This window comes from Rhinatrema bivittatum, chromosome 3, assembly GCF_901001135.1.
Source record: "Rhinatrema bivittatum chromosome 3, aRhiBiv1.1, whole genome shotgun sequence".
NCBI classification, from domain to species: domain Eukaryota; kingdom Metazoa; phylum Chordata; class Amphibia; order Gymnophiona; family Rhinatrematidae; genus Rhinatrema; species Rhinatrema bivittatum.
In genome coordinates, this window is record NC_042617.1 from 446,199,050 (window position 1) to 446,217,730 (window position 18,681).

General features: G+C 43.4%; 1 protein-coding gene across 7 annotated transcripts in view; it reads left to right on the forward strand.

Annotated features, from left to right (window-relative positions):
* ASAP2 (ArfGAP with SH3 domain, ankyrin repeat and PH domain 2) overlaps positions 1-18,681 on the forward strand; it is a 413,895-nt gene that overhangs the window by 189,025 nt on the left and 206,189 nt on the right. For all 7 annotated transcript variants that reach the window (XM_029595831.1, XM_029595830.1, XM_029595833.1 and 4 more), the window contains 2 exons: positions 3,730-3,815; positions 9,826-9,901. In XM_029595831.1, the coding sequence (XP_029451691.1) occupies positions 3,730-3,815; positions 9,826-9,901 (162 nt within the window). The remainder of the gene's footprint in view (positions 1-3,729; positions 3,816-9,825; positions 9,902-18,681) is intronic.

Below are 18,681 nucleotides of genomic sequence, written 5' to 3' on the forward strand. Positions count from 1 at the left end.
TTTTTACATAACTCTTGAACATTTTATCTGAAAATTAATGTTAATTAAAATATTCGAGTTGTGTAAAAGGAATCTGGCGGATCAGGATGCCCCAATTTAAATCTTATTAGAAATGCAGGTCACATTACTCTCATGGTTTTGAAATTAAGGAATACCCTCATACAAGGGCTAATGCACACTTCCGCCTACCGGCGTCTTTTACTTTTATGTACAATCGCCAATTTGGCTGCCCATTTCCAAATGCAATCATAGGGTAACCTATATTTTGTTTAAAACCATGATAAACATACTGCCGCAAATTTTTAGCAGTTTAAATCATTTTTTCATTTTTTTCTTTTTTTTGTATTTTTTGTGTATTTTTTCACTTTCTCAAAATATCTTCTCAATAACGCACCAAGTCCTAAAAGCTCATTTGCTTTCTTTCATTTCAACTTGAAAAGTGCAGTATCTTAAGAAAGGCATTTATCTGGCGCTTATCTTATTCAGTAGAGCCGAAGTCTCAATGCTCTGCAAAAAAAGGCCCGACACCGCTGGTGTTTCGAAGTTACTTCTTCATCAGGGGCTAAACACTGAAAAAAAGTTGAAACAAACATTTGTTAAACATTATTCTTTAAAATATCAATCCCTCCTTTCAGGATCATAGACTTACGGCGTTTCCACAAGGAAATTCACGCGGCAATTGTTGATCCGCCATTTTGACACTGACTTTTAAAGACACATTTGAATTCTAGGACGACCAATCCGAGAGTTCGTTCTTCAGAAGCAGTACAGGAAAGCTATTTTAATGGCCCTTTAAATCAACATTTGACAGCGTCTCAAATATTGATTTACAACATTCACTAATTTGATCATTTTAGTACTGATTTTAAAGATGTGTAAAAAATCAGAAAAAAACCAGAAAAAGTTTTGGAAAAATTTTTTTTTGACAGAATTGTATAATCCAGATGAGTTTTCCCAAAAGTCTTTAAATCAATGATGACCAATCGATGGTATCATTCATACCTCTTGGTGATTCTGAACCCAATTTAAAAATCCATTTTTGTTCTTTATAATTAAGAGAAGTTCGAATATCTCCTTTTCTGATGTTCACCTGTATCATATCCAAAATGGTCCATTGTAAATCGACAAAATTGTGTCCTTGAGCGATACAATGTTTGACCATAGGGGCATCTATATTCCCGGTGTTTAATCTGCTTCTATGTTCTCTCAATCGTATTCTGATTGGTCTAGATGTCCGACCAACGTAAAGCATAGGACAGTTACACTGTATCACATATACAACTTGTTGGGAATCACAATTGGTTACAAATCTTCTTCTATATGTAATATTTGTACTAGGATTAGTCCAAGTTGCTCCGGTGAGTGACTGATGGCACATGTCACATTTTCCACATATAGTATGCATACCGATTGTTTCTGGAATAGAGGAAGGCAAAGCTGCTCTTACTAATGAATTTTTAATATTTGATCCCCTTTGAAATGAAATTAAAGGATGTTCTTGAAATATTGGATATAACTGAAGTATATGCCAATGTGCATGTATACTTTTGACTACTTCCCCAACTCTATCTGTATACTGTAACACATATACATCTTGGGAAATAGACTTCTTATCTTGATATGTTAACAAAGATTCTCTTGATGAATAACGTGCTCTTTTGTATGCTGTTTTTACAACATTAAGAGGATATCCCCTCTCAAAAAAACGTTTTGCTAAAGCATAAGCTTCATTTTTAAAAACTGCCAATGAAGAGCAAATTCGTCTAAGTCGAAAAAATTGTCCAACCGGAAGACCGTTCTTAAATGCTCTTGGATGAAAGCTTTGGTATCTTAGCAAATTATTCCGGTCTATTTCCTTACGATAGAGAGTCGTGTCAATCACAATGCCATTTTTAACAATAAGTATATCCAAAAAGGGGATTTGTTTATCTGATATTAATGATGTAAATTTTAAATTTTCATCTATTTCATTCAACCATTGAAGAAACCGTTGTAAGTGGATTAAATCTGATTTCCAAAAGAAAAAAAGGTCGTCAATATAATGCATCCATTCATGTACTTCAGAAAAAAACGGGGATTTGTAAATGATTTGTGTCTCTAATCGATTCATTACTAAGTTTGCCACTGTGGGTGCCACTGAAGAGCCCATGGCAATACCGTGTACTTGGAGAAAAAATTGATCTTTGAAAAGAAAATAATTTTGTTTCAATACCATAGACATTAATTGAAGAAGAAAAGAGGATGGAATACGATGTGTTAATGTTGATAAAGTTTCCTGAATCACATCAATAGCTACTGCATGAGACACATTAGTATACAAAGATATAACATCCATTGAAACCAATTGTACTGATGATGTTGGCAAAGTTACACTTGATAACTTCTTCAAAACTTGCGTGGTATCCTGAACGTATGATTTTGTTTTTTTAACAAATGGTTGAAGGAATTTATCCAGAAAAATTGCAAGCGGCTCCAAATTTAAATCTTGGCATACTACTTCAAAAAGGTTGCCTATCCGTGGTGTAAACAATAATAAAAAGCCTGCCTTCTCTTCTGGATTTCTTTAGACAAATCAGGAAATGCACTAATTTTTGAATTATGGAACAGTGCATCTCTGTATCCCAAAAAAAAAAAAAAAGGTTTGAACAGCAACTACTCATCAGATTCAATGCAAAATTCACAATCATATATGTCCAAATTATCTGAAGAAAGTCCAGTCAGGGTTGATCCTTCTACAAAATCATTTTAGAATTATATTCTAAGCAGTTGATTTTATTATTAATTTGAAATACCACTTAAGCTGTTTACACACACTTTCTTTCACGCTGTTGCTGCAGAATGAAAATGGCATAGGAATCTCGATTGATAATTGGAAATAAATTGGCAAACAGAAGAGTTGAGGAGTAGCCTAGTAGTTAAAGCATCAGGCTGCGGACCAGGAAAGCCAGGGTTTAAATCCCACTGCTGCTTCTTGTGACCTTTGGCAAGTTCCTTTGCCTCATGTACATATTCAGGCTGTAAGCCCTCTGGGTTAGGGACCTAGCTACAGTATCTGAATGTAATTTGCTTTGAAGTGCCTGAAAGGCAGAATATAAATCACATAATAAATAAATCACACAGATAAAAGAAATTGATACAACCACAGTCACTATGTAATAGATTCTAAAGTGCAGGACTGTCACTAGCCCAAATAAGAAATTGACTGGTGTTTGATCTAAAGCCTATGCCATCTTGAAAGGACAAAGTGACAGGAGAATTCTTATGAGACAACAAACTGTATGCCAAAATTCTTCAACAGAATCTTGTATCCCATTGTATATAGTGTCTTTTATGTACCAAAATGCCACAACTACAGCAGAAGATCAAATATTAGAGTTAATATTCAGGCGTGTGCACAAAGAGTAAAACAACCACAGCCTAGCCAGCTAAGTAATTTACTACCAAACTGCAGAAATCTGGATCATTCATGGATTTCTGAAAATAAAAAAAAAATCATGTATTGGAAACAGGTTACATATTTAGTTGGAAAAATGGAGAGAAAATTAATTGTGTAAAATGAGAGGCAACTTGTCTGCATTCTCTGGATACAAATTAAGCTTTTCTGTCTCTCTTACCTCAAGTTCATAAGAGTATTTTTCGCTGTTAGTATATAGCACTGGTCCTGCATTACTTCTCTTGTGATACTGATGCTTTGAAAGATGTGTTAACTCGTGTGTTTTATTTTAACAGTACCTCTTGAAAGTAAATGAAATCAAGATTAAAAAGGGAGTTGACTTGCTTCAGAATCTGATCAAGTATTTCCACGCGGAATGCAAGTAAGTTTCCTTTATCTTTTATATTTATTTATTGCTATAATTACTATTTTATGGTAAATGGAAAATTAGTAAACTTTCATGACAACCTATATTTCAAATGAGCCTTTGCACCGTAAGGTGTGTATGTGTGTATATATATATGTGTGTGTGTATATATATATATATATATATATATGTGTGTATATATATATATACAAGCCGTAAAGCCCGTTAAAACGGGCTACATCCCTCTGTCTCTCACCTCCCCCTCATTCTCTCTCCCCTCACTCTTCACCACCCCCCTCCCCCACCCACTCCTCTCCACCCTCCCTCTCCTCTCACTCAGTCCCCCCCTCTCCCTCACTCCCTCCCACTCAGTCCCCCCTCTCCCTCCCTCCCACTCACTCAGTCCCCCTCTCCCTCCCTCCCTCCCACTCACTCAGTCCCCCTCTCCCTCCCTTCACCCACCTCCATTTCCTCCCGGCGCCGTAAGCGCGACTTCCCGCAACCCTCACCCGGCTCCATTAACTCCTCCCGCTCCTGCCGGCAGATCTCGGGGGGGTCACTCCCGCGCGCGCGGCAGTGACCCCCCCGAGATCTGCCGGCAGATCTGGGGAGGAGAAGTAGCGGCACCGCGCGCGGTGCCGCTACTTCTCCTCCCGCTCCTGCCGGCAGATCTCGGGGGGGGGGGGCGCGGGAGTGACACCCCCCCCCCGAGATCTGCCGGCAGATCTCGGTGGGGGGGGCGCGGGAGTGACACCCCCCCCCCCGAGATCTGCCGGCAGATCTGGGGAGGAGAAGCAGCGGCACCGCGCGCTGCTTCTCCTCCCGCTCCTGCGGCCCCACCGCCATTTTTTTTTTCTGATCGACATCCTTGCCCGCACATGCGCAGTAGAGCTGTGCTCTACTGCGCATTTGCGGGCCGTCGGTCACAGGCCATTTATAAGGTAGATATATATGTGTGTGTGTGTATATATATATATATATATATATATATATATATATATATATATATATATGTATATATATATATATATATGCGTATAGGCATCGGAATGAAGTGGGAGCAGTCCCACATCCATAGCATGGCTCTGCGAGTATGAGCTGTACAGACGCCTGTAGCCTTATACTGAATCTCACAAGACTCAGTGCGAGAATAAAGGCATCTGCACGGCTAAACTCGCAGGGTAAGTGACTGAGGTCTGGGAGTCTGAGGTTGGCTGGTGGTCCAAGGCTGGGCCTATGGAGTCTAAGGCTGGCTGAGGCTTTTGCTGGGGGTCTAAAGCTGGCTGTGGGCCCAAGGCTGGCTGGAGGGGTCTGATGCTGGGGGTCCAATGCTGATTTGGGGGAGGGGGGGCTTTTCGAAGTTTGCTGAGAGGGGGCTCTGAGGCTAGAGACTGGGGCTCTAAGGCTGGCTGAGGGGACTGGGGGTCAATGGCTGGATGGGGAGGGGGGGGGTGTCCAAAACAGGAGTTTATTTTCTCCATCCTTGGTTCACTGGTGGGGTGCAGGGAGGGAGTTGGGAGGAGAGAGAAAGAAAGAGGAAGGAGAGGGCAGCTGCTGGGCTTGAGGAAAGAGAGAGGGGTTGGGGACATATTAGCAATATGGAAACATGACAGCAGAAAAGGACCATTATGGCCTGTCTAGTCTGCCCATCCTCACTAATATTCAGCTTTACAATTCTTACCATGCCTTCAGAGATCCTCTGTGCTTATCCCATGCTTTCTTAAATTCAAGATACTGTCTTTGTCTCCACCACCTCCATGGGGAGGCTGTTCCATGCAGCCACCACCCTTTCTGTAAAGAAATATTTTCTTAGATTACTCCTGAGTCTACTCCCGTTTCATTCTCATCCCCTTGTTCTAGAGCCTCTTTTATTTTGAAAGAAGGCAGCCTTCTGTGCATGGAAAACATGGACTTATTTATAAATATCTATATCCCACCTTTCCTCAAAGATATAAATGTTTAGATCTTAAGTCTTTCCCTATATGCTTTAGAACAGAAGACAGCTGATCATTCTAGTAGCCACCCTCTGGATCAACGCCAGCCAGTACGCAGTATTACAAATGAAATCTCACTAGCGACTTATATGGGGACAAAATTTCCTCTTTTTTTTCTGCTGAGCATTCCTCTCCCTTTGTAGCCAAGTATCCTTCTGACTTTTGCTGTCACCTTATCCAGCTATTTGATCAGCTTAAGATCATCTGGTATCACTCCCAGACCCATCTCTTTTGTGCATAGAAGAACTTCACCCCATTCAGTACCGCTTCCTTTGTTTTTTTGCAGCCAAATGAACGACTCTACATTTTTAGCATTAAATCTTAGCTGCTAGAGTCTAGATCATTCCTTGAGCTTTGCTAGATCCCTGGTGCTGGGCAACATATTGGGGGGGGTCGGGGGGGTACAAACTACCACATGAGTGGAGTAGGACATGTTATTTTTGTGTCGCTGAGCCCCCATGTTGTTCTTGTGGATGTTGGGGCTGAGTGTTAACTAACAAAGCACCCCCCCATTCTCTGTAGGAACAATGCCAGGAGCTCAGCATTCTCCATGTAGCACCCTTATGCTCCACAAGAATAATGATGGTAGCTTGACTTAAGCATGGGAGGAAATGCATTTCTGTTTGTAGTTTTCTAATTTTGTACTGCATGTAATATCTGGCTTATTGGGGTTTCAATTTCAATTTTTTTGTCTGTACATTTGTAATTTCTGAATCCTCTGTGGAAGTGGAAAATAAAACAGAATATCATAATGCCTCTGTATCGCTCCATGGTGTGACCACATCTTGAATATTGTGTACAATTCTGGTCACAACAGCTCAAAAAAGATATAGTAGAGTTAGAAAAGGTACAGAGAAGGGCAACCAAAATGATAAAAGGAATGAAACAATTCCCTTATGAGGAAAGGCTAAAGAGGTTAAGCCTCTTCAGCTTGGAGAAAAGATGGCTGAGGGGAGATATGATAGAGGTCTATAAAATGAGTGGCATGGAACAGGTAAATGCGAATTAGTTTACTTTTTGAAAGAGTACAAAGACTAAGGGGTACACAATGAAGTTACCAGGTGATACATTTAAAACTAATAAAAGAAATTTTTTACTCAACTGTATAATTAAGCTCTGGAATTCATTGCCAGAGGATGTGATGAAAGCTATTAGTCTAGCTATGTTTAAAAAAGGTTTGCACAAATTCCTGGAGGAAAAGTCCATAAACCATTTTTAAGGTGGATTTACAGGAATCCATTGCTTACGCCTGGGAGATATGTAGTTTGTAATCTAACTACTCCTTGGGATCCTGCCAGGTACTTGTGACCTTGGTTGGCCCTTGTTGGAAACAGGATACTGGGCTTAATTGATGTTTGGTCTTATATATTTATGTATTAAGTCTTAAAATTAGCTATGCTTCAAGAAGGGTAGTAAACTTTTCCCCAGAAGCATCACCAGGTTCAAATGCCTGGTATTAGATGAAGTGGATTTCAATAAGTCCTTTGACATGGTTCTGCTTTGGCGACTTAGAAATAAACTGAGTGTCCTTGGTATGGGCCCTAAAGTGACCGACAGGTTTAGCAACTGGTTGCGTGGGAGGGAACAAAAGATAGTGGTAAATGGAGTTCACTTTAAGGAGAGAGGGGTGTTACTAGTGGTGTGCCACAGGAATCTGCCCTTGGACCAGTTCTTTTCAGCTTTTTTGGAAGGACTATTATGGAAGGACTTTTGGGAAAGGCTTATCTTTTTGTGGATGATACCAAAATCTGCAACAGGGTAAACAACCAGGAAAGTGTTGAAACCATGAGGGAAGGATCTAGTGATTCTTGAGGAGTGGTCTAGAGTCTGATAGCTAAATTTTAATGCTAAAAAATGTCAGGTCACACATTGGGGCAGCAAAACCAAGGGTGCAGAACAGTATAGCAGATGAAATTCTTCTGTGCATGAATGAAGCGCAGGATCTGGGGATGATCATATCTGATTATGTTATGGTGGTCAGACCAGGTGGATGAGGTGAAGGCAAAAGCCAGAAAAACTCTTGGGGCACAGAGAGAGGAATGGTTATTAGAAAAAAAAAAGGCAAATTGCCCCATTATAAATCCCTGGTGAAATTTCATTTGGAATACTGTGAACAATTTTGGAGACTGCACCTTCAAAAGGAGTTACTCCAGATAGTAGCTAGCAAAACAGGCTATGTATTATTCAGGAATAATCTAAGGAAATATTTCTTTACAGAGAGGGTAGTAGATGGATGGAACAGTCTCACAGTGGAGGTGTTGAGATGAGGACAATATCTGTGTTGAAGAAAGCATAGGATAAAAACGGGTTGTTCTGAGGGAGTTCTAGAGATTGTAGAGCTGAATAGTAAGTGTAAGTAATTTTTTCTGCCATCATGTTGCTATGTTTCTATGCAGATTTACTTTGTCTTAATTATTTGAGCACATGATTCTATTTAGCCATTTGTGCTAAAGATATTAGGTATGCACCTACTATTTGATTTATATCCTTTTTATTGCTCTAATTAAGGTACTGAGATCAAATCTAGCGGACTATATTAATTCTATAGTACATGTTCCTTCTTGCAGTTGTTCATCCTATCATTAAGAAATCAGGAACTGATCCTTCAGACTTTAATATTTATTGTCCAAGCTCTTCTCTTTCAATGTTAGCAAAATCATGAGAAGGTAGTCAACACCCAACTACAGAAATTCTTAAGATGAAAATACCATTCTACATGAGGCTCAATATGGTTTTCGCTCCTGTCATAGCAGAGAAGCTCTCTTTCTAGCTAATTTTGAATCAGTTTTGATGAGATTTGATTCTGGACTTAAATACCTTTCGGTATTGTTCTACCTTTTAACAGCGTAACCATTCTATTCTCTTAGGCCTACTTCAATCCATAGTTAGTTATTACATCTACAGTCTATCAGTGGCTTTCTTCTTTCCTTTCAAATTGCTCCTACCGAGTAGTTATTGGTGATTGCAGTTCTAGCCCATTACCGTTGGATATAAGTGTTCCTCAAGGTTCATCTCTTTCCCTGGTTCTTTTTAATATTTCCATTACCTCTCTGTACTGTTTTATTTCAGCTTGATATTAATTTTAAACTGTTTGCAAACAACAGTTTATTTTTCCCTATCATGATTTCCCTTAGTATAGCATTTGATAAGCTTTCCAGTTGCTTTTCTCACATTAACAGATGGCTTTCTGATAACAATTTAGCCCTGAATCTTAAAATTGATCCTGACCTCATTGGATTACTGTGATTGTCTATCTAGGCCTACAAAAAAATACAATTCATGTGCTACAATGTATCCATTTCAGACAAAAAGAAATGACTTTATCCTAAAGTACTACCTTAGCAATTTCCCAAAATAAACTTTAAGCTCAGTGCTCAGCCAGGCGATTTTGGCCATGGCGCCACAGAGCTCCAGATAGCACCTGCCCCTTCTGGCTTCCTTTGTTAACTTCCTGCACGTACGGAGCATGCAACAGGCTTCGTGGGAGTAAGGGGTGATTTGGGTGCAGGCTAGCCAACCAGAGTGGATGGAAGGGGGTGGAGTCTTAGCAGATGGGCAAGGCCACCAGAGAAATGCAGGGTTTCTTCCTCCTTGGCTCGGTGGAGAACTGGTAGGAAAAGAATGTGTATTAGATTTTGTTATATTAATAAGGCTTTGGCCATTTGTACGCACTACCCATGTTGTGCGAGTTGTAATTTGTGTGGAGGTGAAGCAAGGTACTTGTGCCTCTGCTAGGATCTTATCTTATGGACACTAGCAAAGAGAGCATATTTTCCCATTATTTCAGTTAAAATATTTTATAACGCTTTATCAGAATATAATCTTGGATGTAATCTTTGCTTGTTAAATTCTTGGTTATTTTGCCATAAATTCTATGTATATCAGTAGTCCTCAAGGAAATAGACATACTAAGGATATGCCTGAAGAGTACTATTGTTACAAAAATATGATACAACAGGTTTGTTTTAGAGCATTATTTTGTTAACTAAAAAAAAAGTCCTTTTTCTAGTTACCTTATTTTTCCTTTTCAGTTTCTTTCAAGATGGCCTGAAAGCAGTTGAAAGTCTCAAACCTTCAATAGAAAAACTTTCAACAGATCTACACACAGTAAGAAATCTCATTAAAAATTAATTCTGCCAGCAATTTTGTCATAACTGATTAGCAATTTGTTCAGTTTTTGCTACTTTAAGGTTTTGTACTGTAGATTATTTGGCTATGCCTGGAGCCAATTTTTATGTTTTGAGCGCTATAATGTTTTCCCAAATTATAAGAACTTCTTAATTTCTTTTCAGAAAAATTAATTTGTTTTATACTTGCAGACTTCATAATATCAGAACAGATAACTCTGCATGGGAAAATGAAGCAAGTATGAGACTGGGAAAAGAGAAGCAGGCTAGCATAAGACTAGAAGAACAGCAGAGCAATGCAGAAATGCATGGGGGAAAGCAAAGAGAGAGAGGCAGTCCAGCATCCTGCTCAGGACTAGAAAGACAGCAGTGGCCTGAGGAGCCTAGCAAGATTGAAGGGTATAAGGAAATGGAGAGAGAGAGCCCAGTGCAGGACAAGAAAAAGAACAGACAAACCTGTGAGACTGTAAAGAGAGAAGAGGCCTGGCTACACTGCACAGGACAGTAGAGAGGGAGAAACAGACTCGTGGAGCCAGAGGCACAGCAGCGGCCTGCTGGGCTGTTAAGAGAGCATCAGTCCTTTGTGGTGCCTAGACAGAGAGAGATGGTCAGGCAGGGCTATGATGATAGCTGAAGACTGGTGGATAGGGAAAAGCGGCAAACTTATGTCTTCACCCAGGGCCAAAAAGAGAGGTGGGCTACTATTATTTCTATTTATTTCTAAAGTGCTACTAGATACATGCAGCACTTTATACATATACATAAGGGAAAGTTCCTGTGCCATGGAGCTTACAGTCTAGTCAAGACAAACCTAGATGATAAATGAGTCAGTGGGAAGTGTGTTTATTGTAGAAAAGTAATTAAGATTTAAAAGCAGCTTTAAACAGGTGAATTTTTAAACTGGATTTGAATATGGCCAGAGAGGGGAGCGTATGACACACAAACTCAAGAAGTCTTTTCCAGGCATACAGCACAGGAAAGTGTGGAGTCAGAAGTTGTTGAGCACAGATAAGAGTGATTTGCTGGATGAATGGAGTTCACAGGGAAGGGTGAAGGGAGAGGAAAGAAAAGATAAGTAATGAGGAGCTGTAGAGTAAATGCTTATATAGGCAAGTAAGCAAAGCTTGAACTGTATGCGGAAGTGGATTGGGAACTAGTATAGCAATTTGAGGAATTACCTGGGTATAGCGACGTTGAAGATAAGTAGTATAGCTGAATTCTGAATAGATAAGTGTAGTTCCCTGTACGGGCTCCTCCAGAGCTGCACAAGTGCATGGCCGCGCCGTTCCCGGGCCGACAAACCATGAAAACTGCGGCCATTTTGGCTTTTTTGGATGCTGCTATTTCAGGGCAGCAGGACTCACAGGACCCAGATTTTTTAGACCCCCCCACTCCGATTTTAGCCCTGTGCAGTCTCCAGGACCGCCCGTCTGCGGAGGCAGAGCAGGCTGAAAGATTGAAAAGCGCTATAGCATATGGGGTGGATGCCCTTTACAACATGTTCTGGGTCCAGGCAAAAGCGATGGCTTCCGCCGTCTCGACCAGATGGCTCCTCTGGCTCCGTAATTGGGCGGCCGACTCGTCTTCCAAGGTGAAGCTGGGCATGCTCCCCTTCAAAGGTAAGTTACTTTTTGGCGAGGACCTGGAACAGCTTATTAAAGCCTTGGGTGAGAACAAGGTCCACAAACTACCTGAGGATCGCCCGAAACAAGCGAGAACCTTCTTCCCTACTCGCACCCGCTTCAGGGGTCAGCGGAGATATAATCCCAGGGTGTGGGGTGCCTTCTCTAGAGCAAATTCCTCCTGGGCTCAGTCCTTTCGAGGGCGCCGTGCCTTCCGTGATGGTAATCCACAGCACCCCGCGTCCAAGCCCGCCTCTCAATGAGATTCAACCGGCCAATTCCTCCGTTCCAAACTTGGGTGGTCGGCTGTCCCTGTTCTTGGAGGAATGGGTCAAAATCATGTCGGACCAGTGGGTCCTCGAGATAATCGAGAGAGGCTACGCTTTAGAATTTGCTTGGGACCTGCTGGATCTGTACATGGTCTCCCCGTGCGGTCATCGGAAGCAGGCTGCTGGATGTCAGACTCTCGCCAGACTCCAGGGGCTAGGGGCTATAGTCCCTGTTCCTGTGGGGGAACAGGGCGCTGGCCAGTATTTTCTTTACTTCATGGTTCCAAAAAAGGACGACTCCTTCCACCCCATCTTGGACCTCAAGAGGGTCAACCGAGCCCTCAAAATGCCCCATTTTCGGATGGAAACTCTGAGGGTAGTTATAGCGGCTGTTCATTGGGGAGAATTTCTGGCCTCTCTCGATTTGATGGAGGCCTACCTGCACATTCCGATCGATCCCGAACATCAGAGGTATCTTCGGTTCCACATCTTGGGCCAACATTTCCAGTTCCGGGCTCTCCCCTTCGGTCTGGCCATGGCACCACGCACATTTACCAAAGTGATGGTGGTGGTGGCGGCCGCCCTCCGGCGGGACGGAGTCCTACCTGCACATTCCTTATCTAGACGATTGGCTAGTGCAAGCTAAGTCAGAGACCTCATGCAGGCTGGCAGTGGACCGCGTCCTTGCTCTCCTCTCGTCCCTGGGGTGGATAGTCAATTTTCCCAAGAGCAATCTCTGACCTTCCCAGGTCCTGGAATTCCTAGGGGCTCGGTTCGATACTCTGGTCGGCAAGGTATCCTGCCAGACTCTTGAGCGTTCAAGGTGATGGATCAAGTCCGAAACTTCCTTTCCATGCCTCTCCCCACTGCATGGGTCTACCTACAGGTTCTGGGGACCATGGCTTCTATGATCGACTTGGTCCCCTGGGCTTTTGCACATATGTGGCCTTTACAGAAAGCTTTGCTCTCTTGCTGGAAACCGGTGTCAGAACTGTTTCAAGTGCAGCTTCCTCTCTCCGACTCTACCATCAGAGACATACATTGGTGGCTATCGCTCAAGCACCTTCTGAAAGGAATATCCCTTCAGACTCCGCAATGGATTGTAGTCTCGATGGACGCCAGCCTCTCCGGTTGGGGAGCAGTCTGCCAGACACAGGCCACGCAGGGGTACTGGTCCCCTGTCCAATCCTGCTGGCACATCAATTGCCTGGAGGCTCGGGCGGTCCATCTGGCTCTTTAAGCTTTTCTCCCCCTGCTTCGCCAAAGAGCAGTTCGGGTACTCTTGGACAACTCTACCATGGTGGCGTACATCAATCACCAGGGGGGCAGCAGGAGTCGCCTGGTGGCCCTCGAGGCCAGCCAGCTCTTCGCTTGGGCGGAGCACCATCTGCAGTGCTTAGCAGCATCTCACATTGCGGGCAAGGAGAATGGTCAAGCAGATTTTTTGAGTCGCCAGCAGCTCGACCCCCAGCGAGTGGGAGTTGTCCGACGAGGCAATGGAGCTGATTGTCAATCGGTGGGGTCCTCCTCACCTAGACCTGATGGCAACCTTGGACAATGCCAAAGCTCCCAGGTTCTTCAGCCGCTGGAGGGAGCATTGTTCGGAAGGGGTAGATGCGCTAGTCCTTTCCTGGCCACGCGACGTCCTTCTGTATGTGTTTCCTCCGTGGCCCCTGGTGTGCAAGGTGCTCAGAAGGATAGAGCTCCACAGGGGTCCGGTCATTCTCGTAGCTCCCGAGGGGCCCGTAGACTGGTTCGCGGATCTCGTAAACTTGTCGACGGATGGCCCTCTTCGTTTCGGTCATCTTCTGTACCTGCTCCGGCAGGGCCTGTATTTTTCGACCAGGCGGATCGCTTCTGTCTAGCGGCCTGGCTTTTGAACGGCGGAGACTGAGGAAGAAGGGACATAGGGAAGACGTCATCTCCACTATCCTGCGTGCTCGCAAGACTACTTCCCTCGCCTATGTCTGGGTTTGGAAGGTTTTCGAGCTTGTCTGCGTGGAATCGGGTGTCTCGGCACATTCGGCCCCGGTTTCACTGGTTCTTTCTTTTCTCCAGCGCAGTCTCTCTAAGGGCCTCTCGTTCGGTTTGCTCCGGGTACAAGTCTCTGCCCTCGGCTCTCTTTTGGGAAGTCTTGAAGGTTATGCGGTTGCGTCTCATCCAGATGTTGTCCGTTTCCTCAAGGGAGTTAAACATTTGAGGCCACCAATGTGTTCCACTTGCCCTTCGTGGAGCCTTAACTTGGTCCTCCGGGCTCTCTGCCTTGCTCCCTTCGAGCCTCTCCGCCGTTCCACTCTCAAGGATTTAACGCTTAAGGTGGTATTTTTAGTCTCCATTTGCTCCGCCAGGCGGGTGTCGGAGAGCCAAGCATTGTCTTGCCGGGAGCCCTTCCTACGTTTTTCAGACTCGGGAGTCTCCCTCAAGACTGTACCCTCTTTCTTGCCGAAGGTTGTTTCTGCCTTTCATGTCAATCAGTCGGTGGAGCTTCCCGCTTTTTCTCCCACGGATCTTGCAAGTACGGTTGGGGATGATCTACGCCATCTGGATGTGAAGCGCGTTCTCATGCATTATCTGCAGGTAACCAGTGACTTTCGAGTTTCGGATCATCTCTTTGTCTTATGGAGTGGGCCCAACCGGGGCAAACAAGCCTCTAAAACTATGATTCCTCGCTGGTTGAAGGAGGTGATCGCGTTGGCCTATATCTGTCAGGGCTGGGTGGTCCCGGAGGGCCTGAAGGCTCATTCCTTGCGTTCCCAAGCTACTTCTTGGGCAGTGTGTCAGTCATTCTCTCCGCATGAGATATGCAGGGTAGCTACATGGAAGTCGCTGCATACTTTTGCTCGGCATTACCGCCTTGATATCCAAGCGCCAGTCTTTGGTTCCTTTGGTCGGCAGGTGCTTCGAGTGGGACTGTCTCGGTCCCACCCTGTTTAGGGAAGCTTTGGTACATCCCATGGTCTGGACTGATCTGGGTACGTACACAGAAAGGAAAATAAGTTCTTACCTGTTAATTTTCATTCCTGTAGTACCACGGATCAGTCCAGACACCCTTCCCTATACTTTCTACTGTCTGCTCAGTTTCTTTCCTTTTCCTGCAGGTTTTCGAATGATTTTTTATGTGAGGATACATAAGAGGCACCGGAAACATCTTTATGATGACCATGGACATTCATGCAAGAGCGTCCATTTACAGAGTCCAGTTAATGTTTTGCACTTGTTCAAATTTTGAGTTCTGTTGTTGTTTGCTCGAGTTCTCTTGTTACTTGCTTGATTCCTTATTGTTTCTCTTCACGTTTTCTGCTTTGACAATGGTTATACTGAAGGGCTGCAGGGTAGGCTCTGTCCTGATATAGGATACCCTTTCAGTTTTGGTCTGTCTCCATCTGCTGGACAGGAGGCTCAACCCTTGTTCTGGACTGATCCGTGGTACTACAGGAACAAAAATTAACAGGTAAGAACTAATTTTCCTAAAGATGGTTCAGCAGGAGGCCTGCTAGTTGCAGTAGTCTAACTAAGCAGGAACTGATAAGAATGGATAAATATTTTAGTAGTATGCTCAGAAAGGAAGGGACAGATTTTAGTTATGTTAGAGGAAGATCCAACACACTATAGCCATAGTTTGAATAATCATAGAGAGGCATATCAAAGATTACCCCAAGGTTACAGGCCGAGAGTACAGAGGGGATGAGAGAGAAAAATAGGGAGGAGGATGGAAGCAGGTTTGTGGAAGGAAATGGGAAGTTCCATCTTGGTCGGGTTAAGGTGACTGCAGGCAGTAATGTCTAACAAGCAGTCTGAAATTTGGGATTGGATTTATGATGTAATTTGTGGTATAAAAAGTCAGATCTTGGAGTCATCAGCATAAATGTGGTATTGAAAGCCATGAAAACTCAGAGTACTAAGGGAAGAAGTGTAGATAGAAAAGAGGGCACAGGACAACCTTATTTATTTCTATATATTTATTTCCCACCTCTACACAGCTCCTGGCAGCTCACAATTGAAACATTCATAAAATAACAAAATCAGCACACCAAACAAATACAATAAATACCAAAATAACTATTAAAATGGCACACAAACATACTAAAATTATAAAAACAATAGAAATAAATCACCATAAGTCTTTAAGCCTTAAAACCACCTGGATCTAAAATATCCAGAACCATAACACTCAATAGTCAGTAAATGCCTGTCAAAATAGTCTTAAGAAGTTTTGTGCAGTCAACAAGCCATAGGTCTCTCAGCAATGAGTTCCATAAAACTGGTCAGGCAACCGTAAAAATAAATAAATAAATAAATAAATAAATAAAATTCTCTTCCATGACTTAGCTAGTCTAAAGAAACGAACTGCTGGAATAACCAGAAGGCCCATCTGGAGTGATCTTAATGCTCTTGTCGGATTGTAAACATGTAGCATTTTTCACTCAATGCACAATTAAGCTGTGGAATTTGTTGCCAGAGGATGTGGTTGGTGCAGATAGTGTAGCTGGGTTCAAAAAAGGGTTGGATAAGTTCTTGGAGGAGAAATCCATTAACTGCTATTAATCAAGTTTACTTGGGGAATAGCCACTGCTATTAATTGCATCAGTAGCATGGGATCTTCTTGTTTGGGTAATTGCCAGGTTCTTGTGGCCTGGTTTGGCCTCAGTTGGAAACAGGATGCTGGGCTTGATGGACCCTTGGTCTGACCCAGCATGGCAATTTCTTATGTTCTTAGCATCTGATTTACTCAAAGTAAAGAATCTGCTCTCAGTAGTTCATGTATTAGTAGAGCCATTTTGTGCTTTATCCACTGTTCATTACATCGACATCTACTATAATTCTGTACCCACCCCCGCCCCACCTGAAAGCGATACCCTCACAACAAAAGGAGACAGAGAACCAAGACTGGATGTAGATGCCGCAGCTTTATTGTAAACATAATTAACGTGAAATTCCCTACACGAGCCACTTGATCTGTCACACCAACTGTGTCTGCCCAAGTGCTGTCTGCCATGTTTCCTAGCAAAACAGCTATCGTGCCTGCCCCCTCACCTTGACTTCCTAGTAAGGGGGCCATCCAACGCCGGCAGAGTTGGCCCACCGGTTCATGTACACACCACTAGCATGAGGTAGTAACACCTGCTTCATGCCCCCAACATAAAGCTGCAGTCTCTTCACATGAACATGCATTCTAAAGCTTCCTGTATCGCGTTATTGAAAAGATCATAGCCCAGGTTGGAAAGATGAATTCTATCAGGCCTAAAAATCCCCACACAGGTCTCATCTGCCCACTCATGTAATATCTGTCGCCTGCCCAGCTTTTGCACCCATTTGCCCAACTGGCAGTTGATCTTTTTGCTACCCCTCCTCCACAATTTGTCACTCCATTTTATCCAGTGAATAATTCCTGATTACATCAAACATGTATGAGGAAACTAGGCAGCCAACTTGCTTGTCATTTTTTTATGCGGCGAATCAACTGTATGCAAGACCAGGTCCCTAGGTATAACTGACATTAGGCTTGGATAGCATATCCTTCTTGAGTTTTGCAAAAGGCAGCAGCTGGTCCCAGGGCATTCCTCTTTCTCCCATCCATAATATATGCTCATCCCAGGTGGCCAGTCCCAGATGTGACCCATGTGTGCGTGCTGAAGCCCTTTTTTTACTGCCCAGTGGACGAAGGAGCGTCTGAGAATCCAGGCGGTTCTTTGACCCTGATATTCATTTGCGAACAGAGATTAGAAGAAGCAGGTTATATATTCATGCACAGTTTGTTCTAATGTACGTAGAAACTGCATCTGACTTCCACCTGCCAATTCTTTGTATGGTATCGATATGCAACCCTGTTTGAGCTGTGTGGTGGCTGCTCCTATTCTAAGTAAATGGGTCCTGAAGTCATTGGTGTTACACCCTACTGCGATCAGGGCTGAAACTAGGATGGCTGAAAACTGATAACTGGTGAGAGGAAGATGATCAGCGTGGTTCAATAAATGCCCCCTGCCGGCACTGCCAAGAAAGTCAGTAGGTTCTATACTGGACAGGTAACCTGCCACGTTGCGTGTTTTAAGTAAAACCTGGAGCCCCGACCCACCTGATCCACCTTTGAAGGATTATGTGCATGGATTGATCGGATACCTTGGTAACCCATGTCTTTTTCTGGAAGTGGCCACCAGCGCTGACTTGTAGGGTGCCAAAACATGCTAGCGAGAATGTGGCTTGAAATAGCTTGACCTCAAAGTCGGAATTGCATATAGTTGGCAGAATTTGCCATAATTGAATCAGCAAATTATGCATAATTGGATGCCTGGAATCGAGCAGTGGCCCCGTCTTTCTTGCCCACACTGTCAACATCTTTTTCACCATGAAGCTCTTAATTGGGTCACCACATCCCTGGGCCTTCGAAAAGAAAGCTAACTCCACCAACTGATTTGATACTGTACCCCTCGATATTCCTCTGTCCTTAAGCTCTGGAGTTGGGGCCCCTTGACCCAACCCCATTCACTAAGAAATTCAACCATGATTTCGTAGGCTCTGCAATACGCGTTGCTCATAGCCGGGGCTGCCGATCTCTGCAAGAGGTTTCTGGTGTTGTCAATCCAATGCTCCATAGATTGTCTGGTGCTGGTACTCCTTCCTCATCTTCTCCAGGTATCTGTTTTCAAAACAAATCCCATTTAGCTCATGACAGCGCATCAGCGATACCATTACGGATTCCTGGCTCATGATGCATCCGTATTACCGTATTCAGGTAAAGACAAGTGAGGATCCCCTCCCTCAACAACTTGGCATCTGGCAGACTGCCTGCTTATAACCTGCACTATGGGCCATATTGTCACATCAGAATGTTATGTGCTTGTTATGTAGTTTCTCGCCCCATATAACCAGAG